Below are 22,885 nucleotides of genomic sequence, written 5' to 3'. Positions count from 1 at the left end.
ATACCTAGAGCCACACAACTTTGAAAGAATCATTCCATTGCAAAAAGTAAAAAGTAGAGTCACCAAATCAAAAAAACTGACAAAGTCAGTGAACAAAAAAAAAGTTGTTGCAGGTGTCGACTAGCAAAGTCGGTAAAACCTTTGGGTGATGATACCAGCAGTGCTGGCTCGTCAATAAGGTGAGTTAGGCAATTGCCTAAGGCCTCGAGTAAATGAAGGCCTCAAATTTCAAAAATCCCTTATAAAGTGGTAAGAAAATCTCTCTCGTCTGGACCGAAAATAAATCTCCTATAAAAGAGGTGATAAATCTCATAAAATCCTCCTTAAACATAGACAATAATTTCTATTATGTTAAAAAACATTGCTAAAAAACCTCAAGCTTATTGGAACTTTACTTATATCGAATTTCAAGTAAAGCAATAAATATCTAAACTACCAAATCTTCTCACTTCCTTTCTTTACTTATTAGAGAGTTATCAAGATCCTAAGTACAAAAGAAAATTATTATAAGTAATTGTACTATATAAGAAAATTTTCAAAATATTGAAGAAAATGCCTCAACTTAGAGCTTCTGCCTAAGGTCTCGCCTTGGGTTGAGCTGCCCTGGATATCAGAGGTCTGGGCTCGAACCCCACAAGCACCAAAGAGTTACTGATCTCATTTAAAACAGGCTTGCCAAAAAAAAAAAAAAAAAAAAAAAAAAAAAAAGTTGTCCATTATTTTACCTTCAACCAGACAAGGATCATTGACATACAAAGCTAACTGCCTAACGGAATCGGTTGAGTTGCCAAATTCACCAACATGTTCCGCCATACCAATAACAGGATCCAATCACAATATCGCCAATAGGTTGACGAGATAAACACACAAATAAATTATAGAAACCGAAAGGCTTTCAGAATATATGAATGCCCTGCAGAGAAATGATTATATAGCTTCAGTAAGACTCTATCTTGTAAAATAGTTAATTACTCATTTTTGAAATAAGAATACACATACCTCTAAGCTTATCAATTTTAAGTCCAAATCCGAGAGGCGATGCGTACCATACAATGTAAATTTTCTAGAGAATTTGCTCTCTCGTCTGTGGGCTCCAGAGAGCTTCCAAAAAAATTTAAATAATTCAAATTAAATAAAGAAATGAAGTTTTTTTTAGAAAAATGAACAAACTTGGTTGTATAAAGAAGCTTGAGATAAAGAGTAACCATTCTTGGTCTTGGTCAACAATCCTGTTTGACATTTTTTATTTTCCGCGCCTTTCTGGGGTGAAGTGTGAGATGGAAGAGTGTTTTGAGAGTGAAATTTTTCTAATTTGCGACTGCTGCTGCGTAAATTAGCAGATGGAGAAGTCAACTGTTCCATTGTCCAAATAAAGAAAGCGCGGTTATTCTTTGATTGCTTCACAGCCTTGAGAGTTGTTGAGAGAGAAAATTGTTCAAATGTAAAACGAGTGGCCGACATAAGGACATAATTTTGTAAAACCAATTTCTCCACTAATTTCACGGTGTGGCCGTGTGGAAAATTTCTCCATTGACCACCAACTTCATCCATTTCTGTGACGCACGCAGCAACACGGAGCCTTTTTCTCCATTGTTTCTGCAAGTGTCCAACCAGTTATTTATACAAGTGTTTGTGCGATATCTTTCTCTCATTCTTATAACAATAAATTTATCATCACCCCTTCCCTACGACATGGCCGATGTACTTGTTTCTCCCATTGTTGAACTACTTTTTTCCAATTTAACTTCTCTGATCAGCACCGAGTTTGGTTCACTATATGGTGTGAAGAAGGACTTGGAGAAACTATCCAGCACTTTGGCCACTGTTATATCTGTTCTTGACGACGCCGAGACGAAACAGATCAAAGACAAGTCGATTAGAGGTTGGCTAAGAAAGCTCAAGGATGCTGCTTATGAAGCCGAAGACATTATGGATGATTGCGCATTAGAATTTCAACGCATTGAGTCAGAGGTTGGGGAGCCGAGTTGCGGTAACCAAGTAAGTAACTCCCTCTCAACTTGTTTTGATTTCAAACAACTTGTGTTTCGTCACAAACTGGGAAAAAGAATTAAAGAGCTTATACAAATATTTGATGAAATTGCTGCTGAGAGACACATTTTTCTTTTGAGTTCTGGAGTTAGAGTTGAAGATTCCACTCAAGACCGAGAAACTAGCTCTTTTCTAACTGAACCGGTAATCTATGGGAGAGTTGAGGACCGAGAAAGTATCGTAAAGATACTGCAAGACAATGCGCGCAGTCAGAATTGTCTTTCCATCTGTCCCATACTTGGAATTGGTGGTTTAGGGAAGACTACCCTTGCTCAATTGATCTATAATGATGAGTGGGTTTATGGTTATTTCCACAAAAAAATTTGGATTTGTGTCTCCGATGATTTCAGTCTCAAAAGAGTTACAAAAATAATGATAGAATTTCTCTCTGAAGAAGCCTGTGCTCTTGCAGACTTAACTTCTATGCAAAACTACCTCAAGAAATTATTAAAGAACAATAAGTTTTTGCTGGTAGTGGATGATGTATGGGACCATGATCGGGAGAAGTGGAATAAAATAATTCATCTTCTCACATGTGGAGATAAAGGAAGTTCAGTCATTGTAACAACTCGTCTCCCGACAGTGGTAGAATCTATACGTTTCCAAACATTTGTAGACTCTACCACATGCATCATTAATCCAACACATGAACTCAGTTTTCTACCAAAGCATGATTGTTGGCTTCTATTCAAGCAATATGCGTTTGGTATGGAGAACGATGAGATCACTCCAAACTTGAGAAAAATGGGTGAGGAGATTATAAGCAAGTGTGGAGGTGTACCACTTGCTGTAAAAGCACTAGGAAGCTTGTTACACTCCAAAAATGATGAATTTTGGAGATGTGTAAGAGACAGCGAAATTTGGACTCTTCAAGAACATGGGGAGAATACCATCTTACTTGCATTGAGATTGAGTTATAACCATTTGCCTCCAATCTTGAGGCAGTGTTTTGCCTATTGCTCCATATATCCAAAAGATTACACGATGGAGAAAGAAAAATTGATCCATCAATGGATGGCAAATGGTTTTATCCAATCTAGTGGAGGGATAGAGGTGGAAGACATTGGTAGCGAAGTTTTCAACGAGTTACTGAGGCGCTCTTTCTTCCTGCAAGACATGTATGAAGATGTAACTTTGCAAAGCGTTCCGACATTTAAGATGCACGATCTAATGCATGATCTTGCATGCTCAGTTATGGTTAATGATTGTTTGTCTGTGAAAATTGGTGAGATCAGAGATGTCCCTCGGAAGGCAAGACATGTATCGGTGACCTATGATTCGGCACCATCGCAAGCAACTCTGACCACAATTTTTAAATCCCAATCATTCTTCCGCACAATCCTTTTCCACCACTGTGCAACCAGTTCCCTTCTAGAGCTCTTTGTATCGAGGCTTTCACAACTTGAGTACTTAAGAGTGTTAGATCTCAGCAATTTATGGACCTTAAGTAGTCTACCACCTATTTTCAGTCCTTTAAAACACTTGAGGTACCTCAACCTCAGTAACATGAACATTGCATCATTACCCAAATCCATCTGTAACCTAAGAAACCTGCAGATACTAGTGCTAAGCTACAACTTCAAATTAACAACTTTACCCCCATCAATCGGAAACTTGAAACAGTTGAGGTGTCTTAATCTTTATCAAGTTGGAATCAGGGTTTTACCTGAATCTATTTGCTGCCTAACAAATTTACAGACCCTTAACCTACTGAAATGTCGCAATCTTAAAATGTTGCCGAAGAACTTGAGCAAAATGAGGAAGCTCAGAAAACTAGTGATTGGCAGTGACTATTACATTGACAATTACTTTGAGGATCCAATGTTGACTCACATGCCATTGGGAATTGGTGAATTGACTTGCCTGAAGCAGTTAAGTACGTTTGTGGTAAGTCAACTTAGTGACTCTGCTGGTATCCAGGAGTTGGAAAAGCTAGACCATCTTGAAGGAGAATTAACCATAAATGGGATTCAGAATGTGCTTGATCACAGGGATGCTTACAAAGCCAACTTAAGGAGTAAGAAGAGCCTGTTAAAGCTACACCTACGGTGGCCGGTTGGTGGGTCTGACGTTGAAATTGAATGCAACAACAGCAAAGAGGTGTTAGAAGCACTGCAGCCTCACTCGAATGTCAAACAGTTGCGTATTTATGGGTACCCCGGTGTGATGTTGCCTGGTTGGGTAGGGTCTTGTACCGCACTCCGACAACTGATTCGCCTCGAACTTTATAACATGCCTAACGTGGAAGGATGGTGTTCAGAATGTCTCCTACTCCCTTCTTGCCTCAAAAGTTTGCAGCTTTATAATTGCCCCAAATTGATATTACCCACGCCACTGTCGTCTTCTATTACAAGTTTATCTGTGGGGAAAGGCAACGATCCTTCGCTCAAGTCGGTGGAAAATCTACACAATCTTTCTTACCTTCGTATTACGGGATTTGATGAAGTGGAAACTCTTCCAGAAGCACCTCTACGAAACCTTAAGCGTCTGCAATATTTGGCCATCTACGATTGCGACAAACTGAAAAGGCTTCCTACGGAACTTGAAAACCTTTCGACAATTACGAAATTGTTTATTTTGAGATGTAGAGGTTTGGAATCTCTGACGGAGGGATTACGAAACCTGACTTCTCTCAAGCAATTGAGGGTTGATGATTGCCGGAGTCTAAAATCTCTATCTGAATCATTGCTGCAACATCTAACAGCCCTCCAGAAATTGGGAATTTGGCACTGTCCAGAATTGGAAATCATGTCGGTGGATTTTCAGCACCTCATTTCCCTTCAAGATTTACAGTTGGCTTGGTTGCCTCAGTTGACGTCTTTACCGGAGGAAATAAAGCATGCCCGTAGACTTCAAACTCTTGAAATTAGGAATTGCGATAATTTGAGAAAGTTACCAGAGTGGCTGCTAGAGCTTCCAGCACTAACTTCGCTTAGTGTCATCGAATGTGATCCAGAGCTACATAGAAGATGCGAGGACTGGAACCGGATTCCCCTCCTTCGAGTCGAGTCGAGAACATAATTTTCTACAGAACCAATGATTAGGGTAAGTTACTTATCTCATTCTCTACAGAATTTTCTAAACTTTGATTAACCGCATAATGTTCTCTTGACTTTATTGTTAATTTTGTCACCAAAGTTACTTATATGTTAGGAATCAGTCCTGGGAGTATGCATGTTCTAACAATAACAGTTAATTTTCAACTTATTGATAGTTTCATATTGTTTCTTCACATATTTTTTTTTGGCAATTTAATCTGTATTCCTCTCCCCCATCGCCTTTTTTTCCCCCCAAGTTCTGCTCCTGTTACATTTACACGGGTGCCTATACTCTGTGTCCGTGTGAGCATGTTGATATTTTCCATTCATCTCACGGATTTGCTCTAATTTCATATTAGATAATTTGCTGAAGTATAAAACCCTTTGGAAGTTTTTTCTTTGTAGTGAAAACTTTGTATTGCCAATTTAACGTGTAAAACCCAGAGGTGGAAATAATATTTTTTCTTTGTAGATAATTAGTTGGAAATAAATAATCAGACAATATTCATATGTGATAATTAGTTGTAGATAATTATTCTGTTCTGGACGCTAAAAATAAAATCTTTCAAGGCAGAGGGGTCACCCCCCTTAATTTCATCCCACAACCTATTCAAGTAAAAGCAATATATGTATGTAAATATAAGTATATTAGACAAAATAAGCTCAATATACTAGTATTTGCATTGATATATAGAGAAAAGTTTAGAAAGTAAGATGAGGCCGAGATGGCATACAAGAGTAGAATGTGTTTGAATGTGTTTTATCTCTTTTGTTGGTTAATAATGATAGTATCATATTGTTTCTTCACATAAATGGCTACCTGACGTAGATTTCACATTTTGTTTTGGCAATTTTAATTTGTATCTGAGGTGGAATACATGTGATATGATCCTTTAGTCCTATGGTTTTGCTCTCCCCTGTTTTTTTGTTTGAATTCTCCCTAGTTGTACTCTTAGTTACATTGTGTGCTGATGTTACAACTGATCAACAATCTCTTATTGGTTGTGCTTTTACTTTTTCTCTTTATACCACACATTATATTTAAGTTTCACTGATTCTGTATATGTTCATATCACATTCGTGGGCATATTGATATTTCCATCCATCTTGCGGATTTGCTCTATCATCATATCTGATAATTTGCCAAAGTATAGAACCCTTTGGAAGCCTTTTTTTTATGTAGTGTAAACTTTGTTTTGCCAATTTAACGTATAAAACCTAGAGGTGGAAATAATCCTTTTTTTTAAGATAATTAGTTGGAAATAAATAATCAGACAATATTCATATGTGAAAGGTGGAAAGCTAGCACTGGACCCAGTTGATGAAGTATGACTTATTTTCTTAGGAAGTGAACTAAAGAATTTTGGAAAGCAAGAAGCACAAGTGCACTCAAAATACTTGTGATCTTATTCTTATTCATTTGCGTGTATAAGGTACGTAATCTCATTTCAAATTGTGTAAGACAACTATGATGGTCTATTGCATGCCGTCCCTAATTACTCAGTCTGTGGGTTTATTTGTTTACCCAGTAGCAGTGCCATGAGTAATCAGTTGTGCTATCCTGTCCAGTGTATCAATGTATGTTTTGCAATTGATGTAGCTGATTTCGAGCTAGTGAAAGAAATCAGAACTTTACTGATTGTAAAGCAATGGAATATGCATTTCTTGTCACACATAGTACGTAGACAACCATATTAAAGTGTATTTGGCAGTGTCAAACACTCAAATGTGTATGACATGACATCATTTTATTGGTGGCGAGTGAAATATTTGAAATAGTGTTACTGACTTACTGTTGCATACCATTGACTCAGTTGGATGAGAATGTAGTTTTAGCTCAATATACTAGTATTTGCATTGATATATAGAGAAAAGTTTAGAAATTAAGATGAGGCCGGGATGGCATACAAGAGTAGAATGTGTTTGAATGTGTTTTATCTCTTTTGTTGGTTAATAATGATAGTTTCATATTGTTTCTTCACATAAATGGCTACCTGACGTAGATTTCACATTTTGTTTTGGCAATTTTAATTTGTATCTGAGGTGGAATACGTGTGATATGATCCTTTAGTCCTATGGTTTTGCTCTCCCCTGTTTTTTTGTTTGAATTCTCCCTAGCTGTACTCTTAGTTACATTGACAAGGGTGCATCCGTGCATGTAGTGTACTTCGTGTCCGTGTGCTGATGTTACAACTGATCAACAATCTCTTATTGGTTGTGTTTTACTTTTTCTCTTTATAGCACACATTATATTTAAGTTTCACTGATTCTCTATATGTTCATATCACATTCGCGGGCATATGGATATTTCCATCCATCTCGCGGATTTGCCCTATCGTCATATCTGATAATTTGCCAAAGTATAAAACCATTTGGAAGCCTTTTTTATGTAGTGTAAACTTTGTTTTGCCAATTTAACGTATAAAACCCAGAGGTGGAAATAATCTTTTTTTTTTAAAGATAATTAGTTGGAAATAAATAATCAGACAATATTCATACGTGAAAGGTGGAAAGTTAGCACTGGGGCCCAGTTGATGAAGCCCAAGTGCACTCGAAATATTCGTGAGCTTTATCTTATTGATGTGCATGTGTAAGGTAAATCTCATTTGAAATTGTGTAAGACACTGTAGTTCTATCTCTATGATGGTCTATTGCATGACGTCCCTAATTACTCAGTCTGTAGGTTTATTTGTTTACCAAGTTGCAGTGCCATGATGACCCATGAGTACCTATGCTATTCTGTTACCAATACCCAAGCTCTTCATATTTGAGCTTATTGGCAGCGGCCCATCTGTAACCATCTACACACTATCTGGAACACCAGGCCTATTGAAATAATTTTCTTTCCAAGAAATTGAGAGTACCATTTAGCTAATCCTTAATCAGGTGGAATTTGTAGTTCACCAGTATTTTCTTCGTTCTTTCTTTTGTTGCAAAACTGCAAGCAGTGTTTGTCTGTATATCATGAAGTACCATCGTAGGCATTAGATCTTTACAGTACACTTGGTAGCTTTACAGCCTCACACTTCAATGTGTCTTTTATTCCTATTCTCAATTTTTATTTATTTTTTCCCCCACTTTCCTGATTCTTATATAATTATAATAATGTATTAGATCATAACTCCAGCACTATGATGCCTTTCAGGTTGGTCGAGATTGTTTTGACCAAGATGATTGTTATTTAAACGCCAGCTCAAGTGCCATGTCGACAATGTTTATGTATGTCAACACATAAGGTATATGAAACTACGATCAAGTGTATTACATACATAAGAAACTCCTAGGTCATGCATTGTAACATTCATTTCTGTGTATTTTTCTCCTCGGATAGGAGAACTTGTTTGTGACGTCTCTCTTTTTCTGGAAATAGACACAAACAACTTGAATTGTATGTCCAGCCTTCTTTATTTTGGAAATTCTATCTCCATAATATAAATATTGGTTTTTGTTAATCTTTCAAGTTAAAAGATGTACCCTTACAATTATGTTAAACCATGAAAAACATTTGTTCTCACCTTCCCTCCCTAACTTCCTTAGAACTATGGAGTCTACGAGCTATGATGCTAATTGTTGAGGCGCTGTCAGAATGTGGTGATTAGGAGATGTCTGAGTACATAGGGTGAATGGTAAATGGCTGCTGTCATCTTCTAGATTAAATTTCAAATAGATGATTTATAACGTTTGTTAGTGTCTTTAATGTAAGGGAATTTATTGAGCCATATCGTGTTATATGTAAATGCCAAAGCCAGTTTAAAGTGGGGTCTACTTTTAAAAGAACTTTTTTTTTTTAAATTGGAAGGTTCCAAAGCCAGATTTTCCAAAAGTGGGGTCTACTTTTAAAAGAACTTTTTTTTTTAAATTGGAAGGTTCCAAGGTTGGTGAGCGCCAGCTGCACCTTTGATTGATCCAAATCCAAATCCAACAGGCCAATGTGAAGATGGAGTTTGTTCAGGTCAGTTAATCTCATACGTTTTCTTCTTAGAACCAGAATGTGAAGCCCTAACTAACTGGGTTTGATCATTTTTCCATTGTGAAATAGGTAGAACTAACAGATATCTCAAGGAAGAGCATCTCCATGAAAACTGCAGTTCATAACTCTTTGCTCGAGAGCCTCTGGCTAGTGTCTCTGTACCTCATTCAGATGAAACCAAAGATTTAAGTCCAAGGTAGTCACTCGTCGAGTAGTAAATTTGCAGCACCTGAACGGTGAGTATATGCCCCTTCTTGAACTTCGAAGTCGGATCTGTTCTTTGCAGCCTCAGGCTCTTCCATGCTTGACATGTTGAGACAGGAATGTGTGACTTAACTTTGGCAGGCCAATATTCAGATAAAGTTAGTTAAGGTCAATTTGTCCTCATCGAGTATGAATTGCCACTGTTCAAGGGCATCTGGCAAGTGTTCCTGCGCAGTCTGACTTCATCTAAGAGCCAATACTGTCAGTCTGGCCTATTCTAAGGTGGCTGACTGGCCTGTTGACTATCGACCCGAAGATATACCATATTCATATGAGGTGATGGAAGATGATCAAAGATCTAGCCCATCCAAAAAAAAAACTTTCTTTTGTGGAAGAAAATATTTCCTTATTTACATATTTCTGTAATTCTGTTTGTATAATTGTTTTGAATCTCCACTTTTTCATTTAGGTGGACAATGCTTTCACTAACTTTTCAGCATCCTATATATTGAGAGTGTCTGGTGTTTAATTCTAATGGTAATCATCATACAGTAGTTCAGCTTAAATGCTTAATAGCCCATGTAGAACATTTAAAGTATGAAACACATCTACTTACAGAAAATATCGATCCAGTGCATTTTAATACAGTTAATGGTCACGTCCAACAAAGAAATCCAATGGTACCAAGTAGCATCAATTAATTTGATCACTAGCATAAAATTAGTTGATTAAAATAATTTCCTTACGTAATTAACCTCCTCAATAAAAAAACAGAAACAATTACGAAGGACTGAATATTTTGTGAACTGTCTCAGGTTTCCGAGAATGTGTGTGTGTGTGTTTTTTTTGCCATCAAGTAAGGATTTTGTATTAGGAATAAAGAATGTTACAACTAACAAGATATGAATTCTACATTCTTTGGAATCTAAAACAAAAGGAGTAGCAAGAAATCGTAATCAAATCTACAGTATGCCTTTGTATGGGCATTATAAACAAGTGAGTGAAGTGACAATGGAAGGCCTTGTTTCTCCATATATTATAGAACCAGGACTCGTGTGTGAACCCTTCTTTGCTGCAGCATCTGCACTGAAATGGTATATATCTCATTTGGATGCAGTATAATTTTGATCACAATGATTTGCACAACCTAGCTTGTTGAACTGTGCATGTGTCACCTGTTTGTAGCATCGTTCACATTGCTTATTTTCTGGTTACCTTCCTTTTGTATTTCCAGCTTGAAAAGGAGGTGGGAGCTCCAGTTGAACACATTGTCCTTCCAACCTTTGCTTACGAGCATACAATTTTTGTTGGCTCGTTTTCTAGAAAGTTCCCTAAAGCTAAGGTATGGGTGGCACCACCACAATGGAAATGGCGCTCAATTTGCCTCCTGAATTTTTTGGGATTTTCAGAGCAAAAACCTTGAAAGATGAGGATTTGACATGATTTTTGAGGCTCTTCAAATACTTAGAAGGGAGATATGACAACGCTTAAGTATGTTTGTTGTAGCTATATCAGTAGTTCTCAACATTGTGGAGCTTCTGGTGTCATTTTTTGAATGAAATTCAATATTCGATGTTTGTACCTGTCTCTGCAAACTGAGATGGAAAATTGTGTTTTCAGAATCAGCTGAACTAAAATGATTTGTTAATCTATTACCTTTGCCACATTCGGTTCATGCTATGCGTTTATTTTGTTTGCGTCACGCCCTTTCTAAACAACTACTGGCATCTATTATGTTTGACAAAATATTCATAAGATATGACCTAATTGTTGGTCCAATTCTGGTGTAACCAGTGGGCACACTTTTACTATGGCAAACTTCACCTAGAAAATGAATTCAAATCTAATTTTTTTATAGATATCATCTACTCACCATAAACATCATCTCTACAAATTCCAATGAGCAGTTTCTAAACATTAAACACTTGCTTAATATATCGACTTATTCTCGCAATGCAAATCGAGAATGGTCGTCTATCCTCAGGCTATGTAGAAGACTTGGTCCTATCTATGAAGTGTATAAAGTCTATATTTGTGCTGGGGTCGATGCAATTTGGAAGGAGCGAAATGCATAGAGGTTCCAAAATCAGTCTAAACCAGTGGCAGTGGTTTTTGGAAGGTTGTGTAGGGACCTTAAGGCTTATATGCAGACGATTCTATTTGAGTTGACTGATTCTTCTGACATGAGAACGCTAGTCTCATCCATTGGTTTGCAGATTCGTCTGAACACACCAGTTCAAAAGCAAACATTTTGGAATAAGCCTGAGGCAAGCAAGGCGAAATTAAATGCAGATGGTTCAGTGGCACCTAAAGGGTCCGGGTATGGTGGAATTATTCGAGATGAGCAAGGTGGTGTGATTGCTGGAGTGCTGGATTTAATGGGAGGGGAGGCCTATAGACTAGAGTCTGTTATTTATCGAGAGCTTAAGGCCATAGAAGTCGGGCTGAGACTGTGTGAAAGTATGTTGATCAAGCAAGTACAAGTCGAGTCAGACTTTAAGAGAGCCATCCAAGCTATGAATAAGCTTGAAAAACCTCCCTGGTTTTGCGAGGACCTAGTTCAGGCCATACAAAATCTTAAGAGTGTGTTTGAGTATGTGTCCTTTACCCATGTATGTATTCAGGGAATGTAATAGGGCAGTTGATTACCTTCCGAGTCTTTATGAGAAAAATTGTAATTTTTGTAATTTCTTAACCCCTCCACTAAACCACCAGTTGACTGTAATAGTGGAGGAAGATGCCTCTGGTCAGATGTACACTAGACTATAGCTCTTTTTTAATACAGGTGAGGGTCTGTCTAACCCTAGCTTATTTTCGAAAAAAAAAAAAAAAAAAACTAATTTGAAAATCTCTAACTTAAGCAAAATATGATTGCAAAAATACTATTTTCTGGACAGTTAGAGCATCTTTAGGAGTGATATCAACCTAGCATTAAACACCAAACACCAAGAATTTGGTGTTTTTTCAACTTCAGGAGAGTGACATGTTAATGAAAACACCAAAAAAATACCAAACCAAACACCAAATCAGCCAATATTTGGTGCTAGCTTTGGTGTTGTATCAAATCTCTCACGCGGTTTTGGAAAAACCGCGAGATTTTTCTAATACCGCATGGGCTTGGACTTCTATGGCGCGGTTTTGCCAAAACCGCGTGAGAGATTGGAAAATAAAATAAAGAAGAAAGTTGATGTGCGACACATTGCGCGGTTTTCCCAAAACCGCGTGGGCTTGGGCTTTTAAGATGGGCTTTAGTGGCGCGGTTTTAGAAAAACCGCGTGGGCTATATGGCGCGGTTTATCCAAAACCGCGTCATTTGATGTTGCTCCTAAAGTTGTTTGGTGTTTTTTTGGTTTGGTGTTTTTTTGGTAGCTCTCCTAAAGATGCTCTTAGGAGAGAAACCAAAAAACACCAAATATTTGAACCAAACCAAAAAAATGCCAACTAACTTCAGGAGCGATATCAAATATGGTATAGTTAACATCAAATGATGCGGTTTTGGATAAACCACGTCGTATAGCCCACGCAGCTTTCGCAAAACCGCGCCACAGAAGCCCAAGCCCACGTGGTTTTTCATAAACCGCTTCTTTATTCTTTTTTCAAATCTCTTGCGCGGTTTTCGCAAAACCTCGTGATTGAAGCCCACACTCTAGCCCAAGCCCATGCGGTGTTCAAAAAACCGCGTGGTTGGAAAAGCCGGGAGAGAAATTTGATATAGCACCAAAGCAAACACCAAATTTTAGCCGTTTTGGTGTTTTTTGGTGTTTTCATCAACATGTGTATCTCTTGAAGATGAAAAAATACCAAATTTTTGAAAATTTGGTGTTTGATGCTAGGATAATGTCTCACCTAAAGATGCTCTTAGATTTCTTTTTAAAAATGACAATAAATGGACTATTGTGTTATACCCATAGTTCGTGATTCCGAACGAAACTTCAGAATTCCGTCTGGAATTTCAGTTTTTCAAAAAACCGAAATTCTAAATATAGAGTCGAAATATCCGAAATTCCAAATGTGATAGGGTCGAAATTTAATGGATTTTGGTTTTTGGATTTTTCGGAATTCCTAATTCCGAGAATTCCGAAATCCCGAACTATGGTTATACCGTTATTCTATAGGGTAGGAGGTGCATATGATCGAAAAGTGTTGTTTAACACATTCCCTTTTCTGAAGCCGGCCTGTTGCATCTCTCGTCTCCCATAGACTTACATGCTGTCTGTGATGTTTGTGTAGCAGTTACACCTGTAACATTTTCTGAACCTATTCCCAACTGACGCTGCAAAAGTTTTGGTAAGAGGCATTTGTTAATCTTTATCCCGAGGGCATATGAGGATGCATGGATTTTTTGCCAGATATCGGTAGCCTAGTTTTGATAATTTTTAGTCTAGCCTGTTCACAAGAGTGGTTTAAGAACAGACATCCTGCACTGTGGTTTGAGGCTAACTTCTGTTTTCAATGGTGACGGGACCAATCGGTCACTTCAGACCGTTCTGTTTCTGCCTCAGGACATGGATCAGAAGCTTCCAGAACAGTTGAAGAGAATTCAACAGCTCTGGCCTTCAGCGCTGCACAATTCCCTCTAAATTTCTAACACTGCCTAAGGAGACTCCCCCAGCTGCATAATTACTCACCTCGGCTCCATACATTTTTCTGGTTGGTTCTAGTCCTAGGAATGAAAGACAGGTCCTCACTATACCTTTGTGGATCTCAAATCCATCATAGAAACCAGTTTAGTAGATTGTGAAAATCAGCTTAATCAGTAGTCTCACAGGCCACAGCACAAATCTAGTCAATATGCTTTAAACGTTAGTTCTGAAGTCGATTACCCTTATTTTATGTTCTGGTTTTGGCCTGTTTGAGTTGCGTGCTGATTGTTTTGGATCCCGAGACCAAAAAGTGCTGGTTTTATATACTACAAAACCTTACGCAGACGCTCGCCCACCGTGGGGCTCGAACCCACGACCACAAGGTTAAGAGCCTTGCGCTCTACCAACTGAGCTAGACGGGCTCTTATCGTTTTCTGACTTAGTAATTTTATGTAGCATTCCCAACAGCCCCTCCATTGAAATCAAATTAGCATCTAAAAAGTTTCAATCCATGGAAATTTAAATTGCAGGCATTTATTTTATTTGTTAGTGGTGGTTATGGTATGGTACTCTGTAACTTCCTAGAGCTAATCTACATTGTCCTTGAGCAAATATTACGGTTTTTATATTGCTCATGCTTCAGTAAATTGCTTAACCAACCAGCAAAATTGGTAAATTGCATAGATAATGATATGATAAAGAAGAACCTAACAGTCTTTTGTAGTTATGCGCATCAGGTAAACATATTCTGGAATATGTGCAATCCTTTCTAATTAAACTTATTAAAGTACTTCCAATATGGCTCAGTCAGAGTAAATGACTATACGTAGTATTTTGTAGATTCTAGCTTGCTACCAAAGGATTCTAGATATTCAACTGATTCGATTAACGTGTGGACTGTGGAGTATGAATTGCGTCTCCTTGATTATGCTTCTGGGACAAACTTCTGTCACCGTACCATGTGTCTAGGTGGATAAAATTGAGGTATAGCTGAGTTCAAGTACAAAACTTGCTTATTTGACGACCTGCAAAATAATGCTCTTTCAATCCACATTGTCAAGATCAACAGATTTTCCCTGGTAGTGTTCATTGCCTGAATTGCCTGCTTGCAATCAAAGGAAAGGACCAAGCTCAATTTTAGCAATCAAAGAAGAAAGTATCACTTGTTGAATTCTTAGCTTGAATATAAATTTGTTCCTATCCGGCCTACCTGCTTCTGCACGACCATGTTTTCACATGGGCAACTTATGTCAAGGGCCAAAAACTAATTATGAGAGCGCAATACAGAAGGAAACGTGATGACAGTGCTAATATACATACACTTATATACCTCAATTGGGAAAAGATACAGGGGGAGGGAACTATGTATCATAGTGCTTCACTGTTTTCTGCCTGAAACTGTCTTCTTTACAGCTCCAACAGAGACTAAGAACTGATCAAGGGATGACAAAGTCTTCATGTCATCGGGAGGAAAGTAACTGGCTGCTTTACCCATGAGCGATGTGAAGAGAAGAGAGAGTGAAGGTCGCGTAACATACCGCTCATCCAAGAGGTCATCAAGGAAACCAAAGGCTGTTAATAACTCCGACCTGCTAGCTTTTATTGGAGCAGCAAAATGAGCTGGAATTATTCTCTTAAATGCCCAGTCTGTAGTGATCCCATTAATCCAATCCCTCACCTGCAACAAGTATGTAAAAGGGATTTTGAATTTCAGCACAATGGAATTTAGTGCGACCAAAATATCATTGCACAACGAGTGACTACAGTCAGTACACCAAGCTTCTTAAGACAACGATGCATAACCATGAAAAAAATATCATACTCATATGCACCATCATCATATCAATATACCAGATTTAGCAATTTTTCCATACCTTCTCAGGAACTTTACTGAAAACCAATGTCTTGACTATGGGGGAAACTATCAACTTTTGTGACATCTGAGCAAAGCTGGCATTGGGCTCCAAGAGGTTTGATGGGCCAAGGAACAATATTTGAAGAACCATCCTCTCCCATCCTGTGAAAAATGACAAGGCATACTTACATAATAAAGCTTTAAATGACAAAAGCATTCAAGTGCACTTTTTTTGTATACTTGATTTTCTGAACTGATCATGAGCATTAAGGTTGAGTCCATATAAAAATCATATAAGTAAGCTAACCTTTCTGAAGGTTCCTTTTATTGTCTATAACTGGTTCATTAGAAACTTCCTTTCCTTTACTTAGAATCCTCACGGCCAAACCATTCTTTGCTGATGCTAACAGGGATTTTTTACTTATGCATGCTGGTGGCTGTTTTGGTACAAAAATAACGGCATCTGTCACCAACAAAGTCCTGGAACGCTTGTGGTAAAATGCCACCTCGACATATGGCCCAATACCTGAAACAGAAGTTTCTTTCAGTCATCTGGAATGTCAAATGCACTGAAGATCACGTTGAATTCATTTTTGTTGTCAAGATTACCAACTTCGGGTGAGCTAAGGACTTTTTGTTCAATCTCATCAGCCCATGGAGTTGTCAAATCCTCATCTTTCAAGGTTTTTGCTCTGAAAATCCCAAAAAACTCAAGAGGCAAATTGAGCGGCCAACTCCATTGTCTTGGTGCCACCCATACCTTAGCTTTAGGGAACTTTCTAGAAAACGGGCCAACAAAAATTTTATGCTCGTAAGCAAAGGTTGGTAGGACAATGTGTTCAACTGGAGCTCCCAGCTCTTTCACAAGCTGGAAATACAAACGGAAGGCAACCAGTAAATAAGCAATGTGAATAATGCTACAAACATGTGACACAGTTCAACAGGGTTCTGCAAATCATTACGATCAAAACTAGACTACATCTGAATGAGATATACACCATTTCATTCGCATGTAAATAAATAGTAACACATAAATTCGTTTCCCTAAAACCATAGGGGATTCTCTCTTTGTTTGTACTGTTGTACAGGTATTGTGTATTCATGTGTAAATCATAATACGAACAGTGTTGTATGGGACACACAGAGGTACTACTGCTACATACTCTACATATGGAGTTTTACATGTGTCAAGATGCATGTGTAAATTCACTAAATTGCTATAATTATTGGGGAAAAAATGTGAGAAGAAGGAAATTGCTATACATAAAAAGTCAAAGAACTTGCACACAACTGATTCTCTAACCAAATGTAACTTGTTAGACACTATTCTGATCATTAATTTTAGTAATAAATCAATCACACTTCTTTGAAGAGAATGTCTTCCAACCTTTTTCTCGAAGAACAAAGTAGTCTATCTAGTGACACATAAATTCCTTTCCTTAAAACCATAAGGGTTTTCTCTCTTTGCTTGTACAGGTATTGTCTATTCATGTGTAAATCATAATATGAACAGTATTGTATTGGAAACACAGAGGTACTGCTCTGCATATGGAGTTTTACATGTGGAAAACTGGTCAAGAAGCATATGTGTAAATTGCTATCATTATTGGGGAAAACAAGAAGAAGGAGGACATTGCTATACATAAAAACTCTAAAAGAACTTGCACAGCTGATTCTCTAACCTAATATAACTTGTTAGACACTATTCTGATCATTTAGGTAATAAATCGATAACAATTCTTTGAAGAGAATGTCTTCCAACTTTTTCTCGGAAAACAAAGTGGTCTATCAAGTTGTATCATATATGCAATGTGTGCATCAATACAAAATAATATCAGATATGCATGTGTCAAAACATTGTCCTTACTGATGTCCTTCAAATGAATGTTGTTTTCCTTGCCAAGTAATTTAATCACTATCATATAACTCATATATATATATTTATGCTACAAAATTAAAATCAATAAACAATGATTAATAACAAAAAGGTAACCTGGATGCACTCATCTGTTGGAGCAATTGGTGCATGAATCCATAGCCCTCCAGACTTGAGTTTGATCACTGTCATCCTTATATTTGTCGACACACTGCTGAATCCTAATCCTTGCTCTTGCTCGAATAGCCATATGCAATTTTTAACAGCCTTCAAACATTACAAACGTAAACAATTAAGTTGTTAAATAATTAGACTAGAGTAGCAAATTAAAAACAAAGTCTAGAGGTATTAAAAAAAAAAAAAAAACAGTCCTCATCACCTCAGTCCTTAAAGTGCTTCTATTGAGAAAAGGCCCAAGAGGGAAAGGAAAACCAGTGATATTGATATAAAACCTGCTGCCATTACTACCCCTAGTAGTAGTACTGTTGCCCGTTGAAGCAGCAATATATTTGGCATACTCTTTTTTCCTGCTTATTGTTTCCAACTGTACACAAAAAGCACCCTTCAAGGACTCACCCAGAAATGAAGTATTTGAGTGTTTAAAAGTGTGAGAGTTGTGCACGATACATGATTTAGCGAAAGAAATGGCAGTTGTTGCCACCATTTTCTGTACAGTTTGTTTTTTCAAACTGCCATTATTATTATCCAGTAGTATATGTATAATTCAAGGTTGGACTTGGGACACGTGGAGATTCTAGAATGTCCTACTTGGATTATTTTAAGATCCTATTTACCATTTTACCCCAACTCAAGTCCAAACTCGGGGCCCAATATAAAAACCCTCTGCTAAACCCCTGATTGGCCTTTGATCGAGGTGCAAAACGAGTTGGCGGAGATGTCTATGCGTGGTTGAGGTTCGTTTTTCTTGAAATCTTCATTTGTTAGGGGTTTTTTTTAATAACTTATAGTAGTAGTATTCATTGTTCGTTTTTTAATAACTTATAGTAGTATTCATTGTTTGTTTGGATACTAGAAATGTCCTGCACCTTTGATGGCACTCATTCTGATATTGATTTCAAGTACAGTCTGAGGGTGAAAAAATAAAACAAATTCAGAACGAAATAATTTTATGGTAGGCTGCTAGCAAGGCAGATTCCACATGAACTTCGGTGGCTATTACGAATGGAAAGTTAGAGAAAAACATATTATGATACATAGATAGATGGTAAATGTTGGAATTCCATTTTGTAATGTTTGCTCTATAAATTATGCAAATAAAAGCAGTTTGCACTCTACAGTTCTTGATTGTTTTTTTTCCAAGTTTGCATTTACTTACTCATAGTTCTTATGTCTAATTAGAATGGGAAACTAGTTTAAAAGTGATATCCCAGCTGCTAAAACTTCCAAGTGGTTCCATCGTATGTTTTTTTTGGCATTGCTCATGGCAAATGTTGATTTACAGTATAGTTCACCTGAAATGAGGAATAGAGTGGACAGAATCAGTGACTTACCTTTGCATGTGCTCCATCATATTTTATCTTTTCTTCCAACGGAACATGCTGTTCGAACATGCCTTCTATCAAGTTATTGGAGAAACATCTGGCGTTTTGTACACACCTTGTATTTCGATGAGAGCTTTGATGATACCATAGAAGAGAAGCCACAATTTGACTTCACCAAATTTGTCGACTCTGTACTGATTCTACGAGATCCATCTCACCTACAAAAACTTCATCTCAACCTGGTCGACTTGTCTGTTGGTGAAAGCAGGGTAAATATATGGATCAGATATTCCATGAATCATAACGTTGAAGTCATTGATATCGTGAATGAGTCCCATGGTTATTTTGATCTGACTCCTTGTATATTCACTTGTGAATCATTGAGAGAGTTCAAATTGAATGGAAACAGCCTAAACCTTTCAGCTTCGATTTGTTTACCTGCTCTCAAAGTTATGCATCTTTATGAAGTTTGTTTTGAGAATGGCCAACTTGGTGAGGCATTTTTTTCAGCTATTCCATCCTTGGAGACTCTTATTCTAGAGGACTGCATTTTTGACGATTACGACATCGAGTTGATAACCATATTTGCTTGTCAACTTAAGACTTTGATAATGAACGGTGACTATCCTCGCTCAGTTGAAATTTTTGCTCCAGTCCTGATTTCTCTCGAACTCAACTCGGATGACAGTACTCCAGAAAGTATCAGGTTTAAGAGTGATATTATCCATTTGAAAGATGTAAAAGTTAGTTTGCCGGCTTCTTGTTTTGAGTCAATAATTCAATTGTTTACAGTTCTTAAGAACGCACATTCTCTAGCATTGCGGGGTCGCTTCCTTCTGGTAAGGTTTTCTACTTATTTTCTTTGTTTCTTGATCTTTTTTCTTCAGTTAATATAATGAAATGCAATATCTCTTATATTATTAATCTTGCTCATTTGACAATACTTCAACTAGTCGTTCACTCACGAGCTGCTAGTTGCACCGTCTTTACTTGAATGCATCCAAGCTTCATCTTGTAATCTAAGGTGGCTGAAGTTAGGAACTGAATTCAGCAATGCCGAAATTCTTGCAATTAATACTATACTAAGTCACTCTCGTCAAGTAGAGACTATCAAACTGGTGAACGAAGTGGTAATATTCTATAACTTTAGGGCACTTTGAAATGTTTGAATTATTTGGATCAAGTTGTTTCAGTTCTTGTTTTTAACATTCGGTGCAATGATCATTGTAAAGTCGAAGGACGAGTGTGGAACCACAACAGGGAAGTATTTTCAAGCAGAGAAGGTGTGGTTAAAGTACAAGTTGCCTCACCTAAAGTCTGTTGAAATCCAAGATTTTCGAGGATCTGAGAATGAAATGAAATTCGTCAAGGTCATCCTGGAAAATGCCGTCAGTTTGGAGAAGTTGGTTATTACGGCTTCATATTCGGGTTCTGAAACTATGACGGAATTCATTAACCGTAAAAACAAAATGGTGGAGACTGGCAAAAAACTACTGACTTATGAAAGAGCTTCCTCTAGTGTTGGGATACTGTTTGTATAGATTTCCGTAATAGAACGAGTTTCATAAAGTTAGTTCACCTTTGGTTTCTTTCGTTCTGTCGTTCAACTTGATGCTTAAATTGGAATGCTCAGAAGATTTTAAACATTAATTTGAAAACTCTAACCAAGTATGAACTTGATTGGAGTATATCCAGTACTTGCATGTCATCCATTATGTTAAGCTCTCTCAGAACCACATCCTTTCTCGACTCGAACAACTCTTGTATCAAGCCTTTGACAAATCTCGGTAAGGAAAACGTAAGTTTGAGTAACAGCTATCCAAGCAAAGAAACGAAAGTATTGCTTAGATTCCGTTCGAATGAAAATTCAGTACGGAATTATGGTGGTGCGCTGTGGTGTGACTTGTGAGCCAAAGCTTAGATTCACACTTTAAGATTCATAATCGGACCTGGTGATGGACGTTGGGACACAGTACTCCAAAACTAAAACTCATCAGGAAAATCTAAATATCCAGTCCTATTTGCCAACTCGTGTTGGTTGATAATAATTAACTTGCAAAACAACACAAAGATTTACCGTGGTTCATATAATGATGCCTACTTCCACTAGCAGGTTCTTATAAAGTGGGAAGGAAGATTACAATCTCTCCTTTGATCTCACCTTACTAGATCACTCTTTATCTCTTTACGGGGTTGTACGTAAAGTTATCTCTCTTTGTTTTGGGATTCCAATCCTTCCGACTTGTTTGGAATTGGTTAGGTTTTCCAAAACCTTGATTTTGGTTTTATCTCCAAAACCAAATGTTCTCAAAGCCCATTGACTAACTTCAGGACTAACTGCGTTATGGGATTATGGAACTGAAAAGGCTTCTATGTGATGCCAGACAAGTTTGCCCCCATGGCAGGGTGTGAGGGATATCTCTAACATTCTAACACAGGGGGCTACCTCCATGCAATTGTCTCGGTGAGAAAATGTTACAAACATAAACACTTTGGTAACTTTGGTCATTTCCGACCCCTCTTGTCGGTATGGATCTTCTCGATAACAAATGCTTGTCTTCAGAAAGTACTTCTCTAATCCATGATAACGCAGATGTATGTGCTTGGATCTAGAATGAAAACTTCGGATTTTCGAGTGGACTGGTCGCTCAAAAGCAAAAGGTTGTTTTTTTTAGGGGGACTCGAAGAACCTCTTCATCCATAGCAACTCTTTACAACATTGTTCGCAATAACTACTCTGGAGAGGGCAACACACTTTTGCAACTTAGATTGCCAAGAAGATTAATTGGTTTCATCGAGTCAACATCATGCCTATCATATATGTTGTGATTGATTCCAAGAAACATGATTTCCTAGATAAATATCCACTTAACACCTTCCCAATGTTCACGGAAAATAACATACCACCCCAATGGCGAAAAGCAATATCCGGTCTAGTCACCATGGCATACATCAAAAACAGATCATAGAATCTTTTCCATTAACGCTTTCATCTCTCCCCCTTAGACACATCTCTTTGGTCATGCGAAGGAAGGACATTCAGATGATATGTTGAATCTCTTCAACAGACAATGTAGCTTTCTTGAGAAAGCCACAAACTCTTTTTGTCACAGTGACATAAATATGAATTTGAAAATCCTTCATCTGACTTACAAATTTTCTAGACTTGGATATCTTGTTGATGTTTGGGTACTATCAACATATCATCCACAAAGAAACAAGACAATGAAATCTCCATCCGGAAATCTCGAACTCAATGATGGGAAGGATACTGTGAGTCAAACTTTATGTAATCGTCTTTGCATACAAGCTCTTTATCACCTTGCATACTAGGTGCTCTTGCCTTTGACCTCAAACCCCCTCGGGTCGGTCCATGTAGACATCTTCTTCAAGGTCTCCATGAAGAAAAGTCGTCTTAACATCTAGCCGCTCAACCTCTAGGTTCATACTTGCTGCCATACCCAATACCACCCGGATAGAAGTCATCTTTACTACAGAGAGAAAATCTCATCGAGTCAATCCCTTTTGACGAATCCCTTCACAACAACAGCTTTGTGCCTTGGGTGAGGATTGTTCTCCCTCATGCTTGACTTTGTATATCCACTTATGAGAACTTTTCTCCCGTGGGTTTCTCAACTAACTCATAAGTGTGATTCTTATGTTTTGCATGCATGGTTCAACCATTTTTCTTTTTGGGTACCTTCAAGTGCCTCTTGATAGTACATGGTTCTCCACCATCCGATGCAGACGTACATGGGATACCTGGTTGAAAGACCTCCTTGCCCCAATCGGGAGGATGGTCGGTGGT

The 22,885-nt window shown here is 37.7% G+C and overlaps 3 protein-coding genes and 1 non-coding gene across 15 annotated transcripts; 2 read left to right on the top strand and 2 right to left on the bottom strand.

Annotated features, from left to right (window-relative positions):
• The first annotated feature begins 4 nt into the window (after positions 1 to 4).
• LOC147479830 (putative disease resistance protein RGA1) lies at positions 5 to 10,913 on the top strand. 7 transcript variants are annotated; one of them, XM_086577648.1, is made up of 8 exons: positions 5 to 5,094; positions 6,382 to 6,520; positions 7,594 to 7,682; positions 8,233 to 8,323; positions 8,625 to 8,713; positions 8,954 to 9,039; positions 9,127 to 10,355; positions 10,496 to 10,913. In XM_086577648.1, exon 1 carries the CDS (start codon positions 1,693 to 1,695, stop codon positions 5,068 to 5,070), a length of 3,378 nt encoding a protein of 1,125 aa, XP_086433774.1. In that variant the 5' UTR covers positions 5 to 1,692; the 3' UTR covers positions 5,071 to 5,094; positions 6,382 to 6,520; positions 7,594 to 7,682; positions 8,233 to 8,323; positions 8,625 to 8,713; positions 8,954 to 9,039; positions 9,127 to 10,355; positions 10,496 to 10,913. The 7 variants fall into 7 exon arrangements, with proteins under 7 accessions (XP_086433774.1, XP_086433772.1, XP_086433773.1 ...); XM_086577646.1 differs by lacking the exon at positions 7,594 to 7,682; XM_086577647.1 differs by lacking the exon at positions 7,594 to 7,682 and having other exon boundaries at positions 8,625 to 8,886.
• Positions 10,914 to 14,193: 3,280 nt separating this feature from the next.
• On the bottom strand, positions 14,194 to 14,266 carry TRNAK-CUU (transfer RNA lysine (anticodon CUU)). Its single transcript has one exon. It is a non-coding gene; the product is annotated as a tRNA-Lys (tRNA).
• A 271-nt stretch (positions 14,267 to 14,537) lies between these two features.
• LOC147479828 (lysine-tRNA ligase) lies at positions 14,538 to 18,277 on the bottom strand. Of its 3 annotated transcripts, none has more exons than XM_086576910.1 (7): positions 17,955 to 18,277; positions 17,693 to 17,842; positions 16,309 to 16,567; positions 16,007 to 16,225; positions 15,719 to 15,861; positions 15,175 to 15,522; positions 14,538 to 14,946 (listed from the first exon to the last, which is right to left on the bottom strand). In XM_086576910.1, the coding sequence occupies exons 1-6, from the start codon at positions 18,237 to 18,239 to the stop codon at positions 15,223 to 15,225; spliced, it is 1,356 nt and encodes a 451-aa protein (XP_086433036.1). In that variant the 5' UTR covers positions 18,240 to 18,277; the 3' UTR covers positions 14,538 to 14,946; positions 15,175 to 15,222. The 3 variants fall into 3 exon arrangements, with proteins under 3 accessions (XP_086433036.1, XP_086433037.1, XP_086433035.1); XM_086576911.1 differs by lacking the exon at positions 14,538 to 14,946 and adding an exon at positions 14,980 to 15,060; XM_086576909.1 differs by lacking the exon at positions 14,538 to 14,946 and having other exon boundaries at positions 14,980 to 15,522.
• A 110-nt stretch (positions 18,278 to 18,387) lies between these two features.
• On the top strand, positions 18,388 to 20,774 carry LOC147479827 (F-box/FBD/LRR-repeat protein At5g56420-like). Of its 4 annotated transcripts, XM_086576908.1 has the most exons (5): positions 18,424 to 18,489; positions 18,935 to 19,783; positions 19,870 to 19,916; positions 20,031 to 20,207; positions 20,310 to 20,774. In XM_086576908.1, exons 2-5 carry the CDS (start codon positions 19,759 to 19,761, stop codon positions 20,616 to 20,618), a joined length of 558 nt encoding a protein of 185 aa, XP_086433034.1. In that variant the 5' UTR covers positions 18,424 to 18,489; positions 18,935 to 19,758; the 3' UTR covers positions 20,619 to 20,774. The 4 variants fall into 4 exon arrangements, with proteins under 4 accessions (XP_086433033.1, XP_086433034.1, XP_086433032.1 ...); XM_086576907.1 differs by having other exon boundaries at positions 18,388 to 18,489; positions 19,038 to 19,916; XM_086576906.1 differs by having other exon boundaries at positions 18,935 to 19,916.
• Positions 20,775 to 22,885: the final 2,111 nt, after the last annotated feature.

The sequence above is a fragment of the Coptis chinensis genome, chromosome 8, assembly GCF_015680905.1.
Source record: "Coptis chinensis isolate HL-2020 chromosome 8, ASM1568090v1, whole genome shotgun sequence".
In the NCBI taxonomy this organism is placed as follows: Eukaryota; Viridiplantae; Streptophyta; class Magnoliopsida; order Ranunculales; family Ranunculaceae; genus Coptis; species Coptis chinensis.
The sequence above is the reverse complement of the archived record's forward strand: the minus strand, read 5'-3'. Positions and strand labels throughout refer to the sequence as shown.

Bases quoted from the DNA above. Each gene is read 5' to 3' on its own strand.
- LOC147479828 (XM_086576910.1), bottom strand. From the start codon at position 18,239: ATGGTGGCAACAACTGCCATTTCTTTCGCTAAATCATGTATCGTGCAC. The intron at 16,568-17,692 runs GTTACCTTTTTG...TTGTATTTCCAG, and splicing joins CAACAGATGAGTGCATCCAG to CTTGTGAAAGAGCTGGGAGC. The intron at 16,226-16,308 runs GTAATCTTGACA...CTTCTGTTTCAG, and splicing joins CCTTAGCTCACCCGAAGTTG to GTATTGGGCCATATGTCGAG.
- LOC147479830 (XM_086577650.1), top strand. From the start codon at position 1,693: ATGGCCGATGTACTTGTTTCTCCCATTGTTGAACTACTTTTTTCCAAT.
- LOC147479827 (XM_086576906.1), top strand. From the start codon at position 18,996: ATGTTTTTTTTGGCATTGCTCATGGCAAATGTTGATTTACAGTATAGT. The intron at 19,917-20,030 runs GTAAGGTTTTCT...TACTTCAACTAG, and splicing joins TGCGGGGTCGCTTCCTTCTG to TCGTTCACTCACGAGCTGCT. The intron at 20,208-20,309 runs GTAATATTCTAT...ATCATTGTAAAG, and splicing joins TCAAACTGGTGAACGAAGTG to TCGAAGGACGAGTGTGGAAC.